General features: G+C 50.2%; 1 protein-coding gene across 1 annotated transcript; it reads right to left on the reverse strand.

Moving 5' to 3' along the window:
• Window positions 1–451: 451 nt before the first annotated feature.
• On the reverse strand, window positions 452–8,328 carry disp1 (dispatched homolog 1). The gene is made up of 7 exons (XM_083689144.1): window positions 8,232–8,328; window positions 7,130–7,253; window positions 6,463–6,590; window positions 6,063–6,160; window positions 5,820–5,917; window positions 3,248–4,387; window positions 452–3,027 (listed from the first exon to the last, which is right to left on the reverse strand). The coding sequence occupies exons 3-7, from the start codon at window positions 6,534–6,536 to the stop codon at window positions 697–699; spliced, it is 3,741 nt and encodes a 1,246-aa protein (XP_083545270.1). The 5' UTR covers window positions 6,537–6,590; window positions 7,130–7,253; window positions 8,232–8,328; the 3' UTR covers window positions 452–696.
• Between the last annotated feature and the right edge of the window lie 4,537 nt (window positions 8,329–12,865).

The following is a 12,865-nucleotide window of genomic DNA, read 5'->3' on the forward strand; positions in this document are numbered from 1 at the left end:
GTAGAATGGAAACATAAATATTGAGATTTATAGTTTATTGTACTGGCATTCAAAATGGGCTGAGAGAGAGAGAGAGAGAGAGAGAGAGAGATGCCTGCCAGAGCAGCAGGAAGGCCCTGCAGCAGACAGACAATCAAACAGGTTCCATTCGCTATTTTAAACTGTGGCCCTTTGATGATGCTGATGAGTGGAAAGAAACAGACAATCGTGTTAAAATAACTTTTTCATCATCCAGTATACATACAGTACATCCAGTACATCCAGTACATACAGTACATACTTTGATATGGGATCTGAGGCATGTGGCAACATGAAACAGACATAAGCAGGATTCTGTCTTAGTGATCTGAACAACAGTTGAAAACTAACCCTAACCCTAACCCTTAGTGATCTGAACAGTTGTCTTTATTCTCTAAGATTTTCCTATAACAGTTTAGACAAGAGCTTCATACACAGACTGTATTTTTACTGTTTAATCAAATACATCTGAGACATCAACCAAATATCATCGTCGGAGTACAAAAAGGAGAAACAGAACAAACCATATGAGGTCCTAATTTACATGATAGACATTTAGGCACTTGGTCACTCATATCCCAAACAGAGACACTGGTACACTGGACACCATAACTTTTCGGATTGACACTATGGTTTATAATATCCTTTATATAAGTGTCTTAAATGTTCTCTTCATTGTCAACAGAAGCTTTCAGAGGAGGGTTTTGAGTCTATGGTGAGAGCAGGCACATTGGCATCAGCTTTCCTCACATTAAACTCGACAGAATTGCACTTGACTGTCAGCGTCCTGTTAAAACAGAGGAGTTTGTTAGGAGAGGCCCTCCGCTCCTTCTTCTTCTTCTGTTTGACCTCCCGCGTGACAGGAGAAGAAGATGTTTCTAACTTGCTAGACATCGTAAGGCAAGCGTTGTTTTGCGTTGCCGTGGTGATGTCCACGTTCTGATCGTTCTGACTGCTGTTTACAGGTTCCTCTCCTGCCCTCTGTGACTCCTGATTGGCTGAGCAGCATGTGTGTGTGTGAGCTGATGCACAGCTGGAGGTGATAGAGGGGTGCTGAGTGTGTGTGTGTGTCTCGTCTGGGGAGCTGATGTTGGGGCTACAGGACCCTCCTCCAGTGCTGAGGGGCTCCTCTACCCCTGCTGGGTCCAGGGCAGAGGGCTGCTCCCTGGGCGTCTGCCCCCCCTGGCTCCCCTGGAGGCAGTAGCTCCGGAGGTGGCAGCTGTGAGGGCCAGCCTGTCTAGGGCCTCTGGCCTGGGAGCAGGGGTGGAAGTGGGCTGGGGGGCAGTGGATGTAGTGCATACAGCACTCCATGGGTTTATACCCGGCGTCCAGGGTGGCCAGGGGGCTCTGGCCTCTGCTGCTGCCTGTGAGGGGGAACTGAGGAGTGGGACACTGGGGGAAGTCTTGGGGGGTCTGCTTGCAAGGGTAGGGGGCCCACTGCAGGCTCATAGACTGCTGTTGAGACGGAGAAAGGGGGGGGTCACAGTGGGGTACATGAGAGGCCAGGCCGTTATAAACCTCTGGCTCTTCTGGAGGTTTCTCCTCAGTCCCGGCGTTGGCCAGCGGCTCCAGCTCATAATGCTCCACCTCCCCTCCCCTGCCGTCCAGCTGGTATTTCCCCAGGGTGCCAGGCTTGCCCTGGGACAAGGGGACGCTGGAGGTGCCCTCCTGGTAGGCCTGGCACTGGAGCCTCTTGGGCAGGGGGATCTGGCCGCAGGTCCCCTGAGGCCCCAGGCAGCGGCACAGGCACTGGAAGAAGAAGGTTGCGAAGGCCCAGCTGATGCACATAATCAGCATCATGAAGGTGCCCAGCTGGGTGTAGGCCAGGACGGTGGAGGGCATCATCATCGCCCCAGCCACGAAAGTGGTCAGCGCTGCCATGGCGATGGCGGAGCCCACCCTGCTGACCGAGAAGACCACCTTCCCCTCGCGGTCAGGCTCAGTGGCGAGGCGGTAGGCCACACCATAGTGGACAGCGAAGTCGACGGACAACCCCACGGCCACCGAGATGGTGACAGACTCCAGGACGTTGAGCTCCCAGCCGAGCAGCACCAAGGAGCCCACGGTGACAAAGATGGTCCCGGCGATGGAGAGGATGGCATAGAGGCTGATGATGACGTTCCAGGTGGTCAGCAGCATCACGCTGAAGGCAACGCCCACCGACAGCGCCATGGCAATGAGCGTGCCTCCTGATAGGCTGTCCTGCAGGTCGTAGAAGTCCAGGTTGCTGACGAACCAGCCGCGGTTCAGGCCAGCTGGCGCATGCCTCAGCTCCTCCTGGATCCAGCCGTCCACCTCACCGTAGAACTGGTGCATCTTCTCATAGGCCAGCGTGAACAGGAAGGTGCTCTGGAATTCCAGGACGATGGCCCGGATGGTGTCGTTGATGTCGAAGCGTGGCCCGGGCGTCTTGCTGTCCAGGTGGAAGACGGTTCGTCGGTCCAGCTCCATGATGGCCTTCTTGATGCACAGCTCAAACACCTCCTGCTTGTAGGGGAAGGTGGACTGACTGCAGCAAGGGTAGACGGACGCCTCCTCACAGTCGTGGGTCTCCATCCACTGCTTGAAGGTCTCGATGAAGCAGCTGACCAGGTCCTGCTCCTCCGACTGGAACACAAAGCTCTGGTTCCTCAGACGCTGGCAGAAGTTGAGGATCCAGAGTTGGGACTCGGGACTGGTGATGTTGAAGGTGCTGTCCAGCGTCAGCTTGCCTTTGTTCTTGGGGTTCAGGGGGTCCCCGGAGTCTACAGGGTTCACCCCCCAGATGATGGTGATGGGCATGTGGAGGTCTTCTCCATGGCGGACCCTCTCGAACATGAACAGCTTCTTGTACTCTGCGTCGTAGCGCTCGAAGGGGTGCGAGGAGCGGAACACCTGGAACTCGGACAGCTCCAGAGACGGCAGCTTCATCCTGGGGTTGACACACACCACGTAGGCTCCGCCCACGGTCAGGGCCAGGAACCAGAAGAGCCAGAGGTAGCGCAGCTTGATCACAATGCATGGCAGCACCTTCAATACATCAAATCAAACTTTATTTATATCATACAGACTACTGTAGCACATTCATCTAATAACAATACAATCTGTTTTACAATAAAAACAGAGGAAAAACTGGACATAAGAAATGTTATAATTATTTATTATACGTTGCATGTAGAATATAATAAAAATGTAAAGATTATACGATAATATACATATCGCAAACTAAGAAACTGCTGCAAAGACTAACCTTCTCAAAGAAGATCCTGGAAGCCTCAGAGACAGCGAACAGGCACCTGTTGGCCCTATGGCACAGTCCAGCCCAGAGGCTCTTAGTGCAGAACCCCCTCTGCTGGTGAGGAGGCTTAGCACAGGAGAACATGTTTGGCAGGTACCGTTCATGCAGCACCACCACAGCAGGCAGCCAGGTCACCATCAGGATGTAGTTCACCAAGATGGCCGTCCCGGCATAGACGCCGAAGCAGCGGATGGCGGTGATGTTGGAGACATAGTTGGCGTAGAACGCGGCGGCAGTGGTGAAGCTGGTGACGAACATGGAGAGGGCGGCGTGCTGCAGCGTGACGGCCACAGTCTCCGACAGCTCAGAGTTGGGTTTGTCCAACTTGGTGTAGTTCCAGACGTCACAGAGTACGAAGGCGTCGTCTGCCCCGATGCCCACGAGGATGATCAGCGCCGTGAGGTTCATGAAGGGGAAGAACTCGAAGTTGAACACCATGCGGTACAGGAAGTAGGAAACGATCAGGGAGCTGATGATGGCGATCATGGTCATAAAGGTGATGAACACCGAGCGCGTGTACACGCACATCACCACCAGCACGATCACTATGGCAATGGCGGGGTACACCGTGTCTGAGAGGAGGTAGTCCTGGAACAGGTTGTGTTTGATTCCGAATTCGATCCCTGTGATGGTCGTCACGCCATCCGAGGAGTTCCAGTTCTCAAAGTTATCCAGGTAGATGTTCATCATGGTCTCGCCTTTCTCCGTAGGGGAGAAGAGCATGCTGTAGCTGAGGTTGGGAACGGCGTAGTCCGTGTTCTTGGGACTCAGGAAGTCCTTGTCCACCAGGAAGTGGAGGATCTGGTAGACGGCGTTGTACTTGGTGCATTTCCGGGGCACGTTGGCACACTTGACCTGGTCCTTCCTGCGTGTAGTCATGTCCCAGCAGTAGGGCCCCAGGGTGCCGTTGTGGTAGAACTTGGAGCAGGAGCGCAGGATCTTGAGCGTCTGGGAGACGTCGCGCTCCGTGATCCTCTGGCAGGAGGAGCGGTTGGTGAGGACGGCCACGTAGTTCCCCAGGGTCCAGCTGGGGCAGCAGGACGCTTCTGTGGTGCGCTGGCACAGGCTCCGGTATTGGGGGTGGGAGCGCACCTGAGGAGGGGGACACACACACGGACACACGGACACACGGACACACGGACACACGGACACACGGACACACGTTAGACCAGACCAGGTGTGCTACTTGAAGTGGAAAAGTTACTCACTACACATAAGGTGAATGTAAAATGTGACAAATAAGAAAGACAGACAGGCAGGCAGACAGAAAGAGAGATAGACAGACAGATAGATACACAGATAGACAGACACAAATAGACAGACAGACAGAGTGAGAGATAGACAGAGAGACAAAGAGACAGACACACAGAGCAACAGACAGACAGACAGAGAGAGACAGACAGACAAAGACAGAGAAACAGACAGACAGAAAGACAGAGAGAGAGACAGAGCGAAAGACAGACAGATAGATAGACAGACAGACAGACAGACAGATATATATATATATATATATATATATATATATATATATATATAGATAGACAGAGAAACAGACAGAGATAGACAGACAGACAGAAAGACAGAGAGAGTGAGACAGACGACAAGACAGACACAGACAGACAGAGCGAAAGACAGACATGCAGACACAGACAGACAGAGAGTGAGACAGATGACAGACAGACAGAGAGAGCAACAGACAGAAAGAGAAACAGACCAACAGACAGAAAGACACAGACAGATACATAGATACACAGACAGACAGAGAAATAGACAGACAGACAGACAGAGAGATAGACAAAGAGACAGACAGACAGAAAGACAGAGACAGACAGACACAGAGTGACAGACAGAGAGTGAGAGACAGACAGAGACAGAGCGAAAGCCAGACAGACAGATAAGACAGACAGTCAGACAGAGCGACAGACAGAAAGACACAGACAGAGAGACAGACAGACAGACATAAAGATAGAGAGATAGACAGACAGACACAAAGAGCGACAGACAGAAAGACATACAGACAGAGAGAGAGACAGACAGACAGAGAGCAACAGACAGAAAGTAAGACAGACACAGACAGAGAAACAGACCGACAAACAGACAGATATATAGACAGACAGACAGACAGACGAGAGACAGACACAGACAGATACATAGATAGACAGAGAGATAGACAAAGAGACAGACAGACAGAAAGATAAACAGACAGACAGACACAGTGACAGACAGACAGAGAGTGAGACAGACGACAGACAGACAGACAGAGCAATAGACAGACAGACAGATACATAGATACACAGACAGACAGAGAGAGCAACAGACAAAAAGAGAAAAAGACCGACAGACAGACAGAGCAATAGACAGACAGACAGAGAGACAGACAGATACAGTCAGACAGAGCGACAGACAGACAGAGAATAAACATTCTAGAGTGCCAAGGATGACTTTATTCATGTTGTAGTCAATCAAAGTGTTAATAGAACACTTGGCAGTCTCGGAGGTGAGCTCACGGCTGTGTTCCACGTACCCGGGTGTTGTCATGGTTACACATGGACTTAATGGCCTGGAGGCTCCACAGGTTCCTGCCCTCCGCAGACATGAACACCAGTCTGGAATATGTGCCACCTGCATCACACACACACACACACACACACACACACACACACACACACACACACACACACACACACACACACGTCAAACATTTCAACACAGTATGGCATGAAGATGGAGGGGAGGGGAGGGGAGGGGAGGGGGGGTTAGGGTATACCTGGGACATCACAGAAGAAACTGTCTTTACTGAAGTCCCATTCTGCATGGCGTTTGTCTCGGTCAAAATGCTCTTCAGCCCAGCGATCCTCTTGGTGACTAGAATGATTTAAAGACGAGGGTGATTGACAGAATCAGAACGGTTTACCTCAGATTCATCAGATTCACTAGAAACACTGAAGTTCCTCTACAATTTCCTCTACCTGGCTCACTGCCAAACAACCAGCAGCTAAAAAGCACTGAGGTCATCCTTCAACTAATGAAGGAAATAGATTTAAACCCATGAGGGCGTGGGCTGTGTGTGTGTGTGTGTGTGAGAGTGGTGTGTGTGTGTCTGTCTGTCTGTCTGTGTGTGTGGTGTGGTGTGGGTGTGGGTGTGTGTATGAGTGGTGTGTGTGTACCTCTTGGCCTGTTCGTCTGCGTATTTGAAGGGGTAGTTCGCCAGCGTGGCCTTGTAGCCTGTGTTCTTCACCATGTTGTTCCATGTGACCAGCCGCTGGCCAATGGCGGTGCCTCTTGGCTCAAACCCCTACCAGACATCCTGTATGTTAATGACCTCCCAACCTCAACCTCACACCCTCCCAACCTCAACCCATCCCAACCTCAACCTCACACCCTCCCAACCTCAACCTCACACCCTCCCAACCTCAACCTCACACCCTCCCAACCTCAACCTCACACCCTCCCAACCTCAACCTCAAACCCTCCCAACCTCAACCTCACACCCTCCCAACCTCAACCCATCCCAACCTCAACCTCAACCCATCCCAACCTCAACCTCACACCCTCCCAACCTCAACCTCACACCCTTCCAACCTCAACCTCACACCCTCCCAACCTCAACCTCACACCCTCCCAACCTCACACCCTCCCAACCTCAACCTCACACCCTTCCAACCTCAACCTCACACCCTCCCAACCTCAACCTCACACCCTCCCAACCTCACACCCTCCCAACCTCAACCTCAACCTCACACCCTCCCAACCTCAACCTCACACCCTCCCAACCAGGGACCCAAGTCACCAAATAATATCCTGTAGTGAAGAGCATGTAGTATTAGTCCTCACCAGTAGGGGGTCGGAGAAGTCGGGCAGGTCTGGAACGGCGACGCCCACCAGAGCACAAACCACGATCAGGACGGTACACACCCCCAGAACCACCACCGGCCAATCAGCTATCAGCTCTGCATAGCTGTGGAGGGAGACTCAGACTCAACGCGATGACTGCACAACCCTAACCATAACCCTAACCACCCTAACCTCAACCACCCTAACCATAACCCTAACCACCCTAACCCTAACCACCCTAACCCTAACCACCCTAACCATAACCACCCTAACCCCAAACCCTAACCACCCTAACCTTAACCACCCTAACCCTAACCCTAACAACCATAACCCTAACCACCCTAACCTTATCCACCCTAACCCCAACCCTAACCTTAACCACCCGAACCCTAACCTCAAACCTAACCTTAACCCCAACCATAACCCTAACCCCAACCATAACCACCCTAACCCTAACCATAACCCTAACCACCCGAACCCTAACCTCAACCCTAACCCCAACCCCAACCATAACCCTAACCACCTGAACCCTAACCTCAACCCTAACCCCAACCCCAACCATAACCCTAACCTCAACCCTAACCCCAACCCCAACCCCAACCATAACCCTAACCACCCGAACCCTAACCCCAACCATAACCCTAACCACCCTAACCCCAACCCCAACCATAACCCTAACCTCAACCCTAACCCCAACCCCAACCATAACCCTAACCACCCGAACCCTAACCCCAACCATAACCCTAACCACCCGAACCCTAACCCAACTCTAACACCTAACAAATAGGGACGCCGCGGTAGACATGGTCGAGCAGACAACCGCCATTGTTGCGTTTTTACACTTTTGCGGAGGTCACTGCTGTCTGCCACCGCCACGTTAACCACACCCCTAATCACAGGTCACACTTTAATGCAAGACAGAAACCATGGAGACCATATTACCCAACATGGTTTATCTATTAAGCAGTTAACAGAGAGAGTACTCATGACTCACTATGGAGGAATGACAGCTCAGCAGGGGTCACACACACACACACACACACACACACACACACACACACACACACACACACACACACAAAATGATTTTGGCAGGTCTTACCTTTTGGGGAATCGGAATGGCCTTGGAGGGCTGAAAACCAAGAAGAGATAAATCAGGTTCACATTTAGGAGTCAAAGCAACAGCCAATCAAAAACAGACTTGGTCCCGGTATCCGTGCGAACTGGAGGACATGTTATTTTTTATGAAGCGTTTCTCAGCAGCAACTGACCCTAACCTCAACCCTAACCCTAACCTCAACCTCAACCCTAAACCTCTCAACAGCAACTGACCCTAACCCTAGCCCTAGAGATACAAGGGTACTAACCCTAATCCTAGCCCTAGAAATACAAGGGTTCTAAGCCTAACCCTAATAGGATGGAGATACAGTATGGTCCAAAATGGAGGAGAGTAACGGGAAACAGTGGAATGGATTCATATAACATCTTTAGTCAAAGCGGAGCCATAAGAAAGACCAAGGCCAATCGATATCCTGGTCTGGATCCATGACTGCATGTCAGAAGATTAACCCTCTAATTGTTCTGGAACACTCACCACCTAGACTGTCAAGTGTTTTCTGTGGTGTTTACCCAGCAACAATACTTTGATTGGCTACAACATGAAGCATCATCATTTATCCTTTTTTTTGGTGAATAAAGTCACCCGTGGCACTCTAGAATGTTGACAATTTATTCATTCATTTTTATGTTGACTTTATTCACCCCCGGCACTGAAAGAGTTAAGAAGATGTATAAAACTACTACATCAAACACCTCAGGTACCATTTCAGTGTGCTTTTTACATAAAGTGAACATTAAAATTACTTTTAAATTTAAAAAAAACCTCATTCCATTCTCTAGGAAAACTCTCGGTTATCAATAGAAAAGGACAGCAGCTTTGTTTCTAAAGTCTTTCAGGGTCGTGAGAATCTGTCAGAGACCATCTGTCAGTCGGAGCATTTATGTGAAGAAACGTTAGGGAGGGTTAGGGTTAGGGAGGCTGGAGGCTGGAGGTTGGGGAGGCTGGAGGTTGGGGAGGCAGGGGAGGCTGGAGGTGGCTGGAGGACTCAGAGTGAGAAGAACCAATCAAACGTTATGTTGACTCTACAACTGTGGAGCAACAGGATACCAGGATATACCCTAACCCAGGATATACCTAAACCCTGACGATGACTAACTCCTGCCTCTGAGCTTACTGTGTGTGTGTGTGTGTGTGTGTGTGTGTGTGTGTGTACGTATGTGGGGGGGGGAGGCCACACCTGCCACCCCCACATTCCTGTGCTGACATATGGGTGTTTGGATTCCAGGCGTACAGGATGTCAACACTGTAGCCAACAAGCTGTCCTAGAGATGTCTCCATCACCCTAACCCTGGGGTCACACACACACACACACACGCATGCACGCACGCACACACACACACACACACGCACACAAATCAAGTCAAGGAGTGGAACTAACAGCTAGCAGCTGTGTGAATCCAGCTTCCCCGAGACGTCTTAGCTTGAATAACATCCTCATTAGCATACCACAGAATGAAGTCATGTTCTAGGACACACACACACTCTCTGTAGCACACACACACACACACATTCTCTGTAGCACACACACACACACACACACACACACATTCTCTGTAGCACACACACACACACACACACACACACATTCTCTGTAGCACACACACACACACACAAACACACACACACACACATTCTCTGTAGCACACACACACACACACAAACACACACACACACACATTCTCTGTAGCACACACACACACACACACACACACACACACACACACACACACACACACACACACACACACACACACACACACACACACACACACACACACACACACACACACACACTCTTGGTAGCACACACACTCATGCAGAGGAGGACTGTATGTACGGGGAGGAGAATGACACCAAACTAAAACAACAGGAATATAGCAGGAAGCCCAGGGTCAGTTACAGAGTGAGAGTGTGTGTGTGTGTGTGTGTGTGTGTGTGTGTGTATGTATGCATGCTACAGAGTGTGTGTGTGTGTGTGTCTGTGTGTGTTTGTGTGTGTTAGAGTGTGTGTGTGTGTGCTACAGAGAGAGAGTGTGTGTGTGTGTGTGCGTGTGTTACAGAGTGTGTGTGTGTGTGTCTGTCTGTGTGTGTGTGTGTCTGTGCTACAGAGTGTGTGTGTGTGTGTGTGTCTTTGTTACAGAGAGTGTGTGTGTGTCTGTGTGTGTGTTACAGAGTGTGTGTGTGTGTGAGTGCTACAGAGAGTGTGTGTGTGTGTCTGTGTTACAGAGTGTGTGTGTGTGTGTGTGTGCTACAGAGTGTCTGTGTGTGTGTGTGTTACAGAGTGTGTGTGTGTGCTACAGAGAGTGTGTGTGTGTGTGTGTTTGTGTGTGTTACAAAGTGTGTGTGTGTGTGTGTTTGTGTGTGTCACAGAGTGTGTGTGTCTCCTCCAGACACACACACACACACACACACACTCACTCTGTAGCACACACACACACACACTCTGTAGCACACACACACATACATACACACACACTCTGTAGCGCGCGCACACACACAAACACACACACACACACACACACTCTCTGTAGCACAGTCACACACACACACACACACACACACACTCTGTAACACACACACATGCACAAACACACAGTCTGTAGCACACACACACACACACACACACTCTCTGTAGCACACACAAACATACTCTGTAGCACACACACACACATACTCTGTAGGACACACACATTCACACACACACACACACAACACACACACACTCTGTAGCACACACACACTCTGAAAAACACACACTCTGTAGCACACACACACACACAGACACACACCATACACACACACACACTCTGTAGCACACACACACACACCACACACACACACTCTGTAAAACACACACACTCTGTAACACACACACACACACACACAGACTCTGTAGCACACACGCACACACATACACACCACACACACACATTCTGTAGCACGCACACACACACACACACACTGTAACACACACACACACTCACACACACTGTAGCACATACAGACACACACACACACACACACACACACTCTGTAACAGACACACACACACACACACACACAAACTCTGTAACACGGACAGACACACTACACACACACACACTCTGTAGCACACACACACACACACACACTTTGTAGCGCACACACACACACTCTGTAGCGCACACACACATACACACACTCTGTAGCACAAACACACACACACAGACAAACACACACACTCTGTAGCACACACACTCTGTAACACACACACATGCACAAACACACAGTCTGTAGCACACACACACACACACACACACACTCTCTGTAGCACACACACACATACTCTGTAGCACACACGCACACACCACACACACACATTCTGTAGCACGCACACACACACATTCTGTAGCACGCACACACACACACACACACTGTAACACACACACACACACTCACACACTCTAACACGGACACACACACACACTCTGTAGCACACACACACACACACTCTGTAACAGACACAGACACACACAAACTCTGTAACACGGACAGACACACTACACACACACACACACACACTCTGTAGCACACACACACACACACTTTGTAGCGCACACACACACACTCTGTAGCGCACACACACATACACACACTCTGTAGCACAAACACACACACACAGACAAACACACACACTCTGTAGCACACACAATCTGTAGCACAGACACACACACTGTAGCACACACACTCTGTAACACACACACACACACACACACACACACACACTCTAGCACAAACACCACAGACACACTCTGTAGCGCACGCGCACACACACACACACACACTCTGTAGCACACACACACAATCTATAGCACACACAGACAAACACACACAGACACTCTGTAGCACAGACTCACACACAGAAACTCTGTAAAACACACACAAACACACACACACACAGTCTGTAGCACATACACACACACAGACACACACACACTGTAGCACACACAGACACACAGTCTGTAGCACACACACCACACACAGACACAGACACACACACACACACTATATAGCACACACACCACACACACACACACACACTACATAGCACACACACCACACACACTCTGTAGCGCACACACACACACCAGACACACACACAAAACAAACACACACACACACACACACACACACACTCTGTAGCACACACACACACACACTCTCTGAAGCAGTCACACACACACTCTGTAACACACACACACACACACAAACACACAGTCTGTAGCACATACACACACATATATATATACACACACACACACACACACACACACACACACTGTAGCACACACACACACACACACAGTCTGTAGCACACACAGACACACACATCCACTCACACACACTGTTGGACGGACACACACACACACACACACACACACAAACAGACACACACACTCTGTAACACGGACACACACACACAGTCTGTAGCACACACACCACACACAGACACACTATATAGCACACACACCACACACATACACACTATATAGCACACACACCACACACACACACACTCTGTAGCACGCACACACACACACACCAGACACACACACACACACACACACACACACACT

Source organism: Argentina silus (genome assembly GCF_951799395.1).
Source record: "Argentina silus genome assembly, chromosome: 17".
Taxonomy (NCBI): Eukaryota; Metazoa; Chordata; class Actinopteri; order Argentiniformes; family Argentinidae; genus Argentina; species Argentina silus.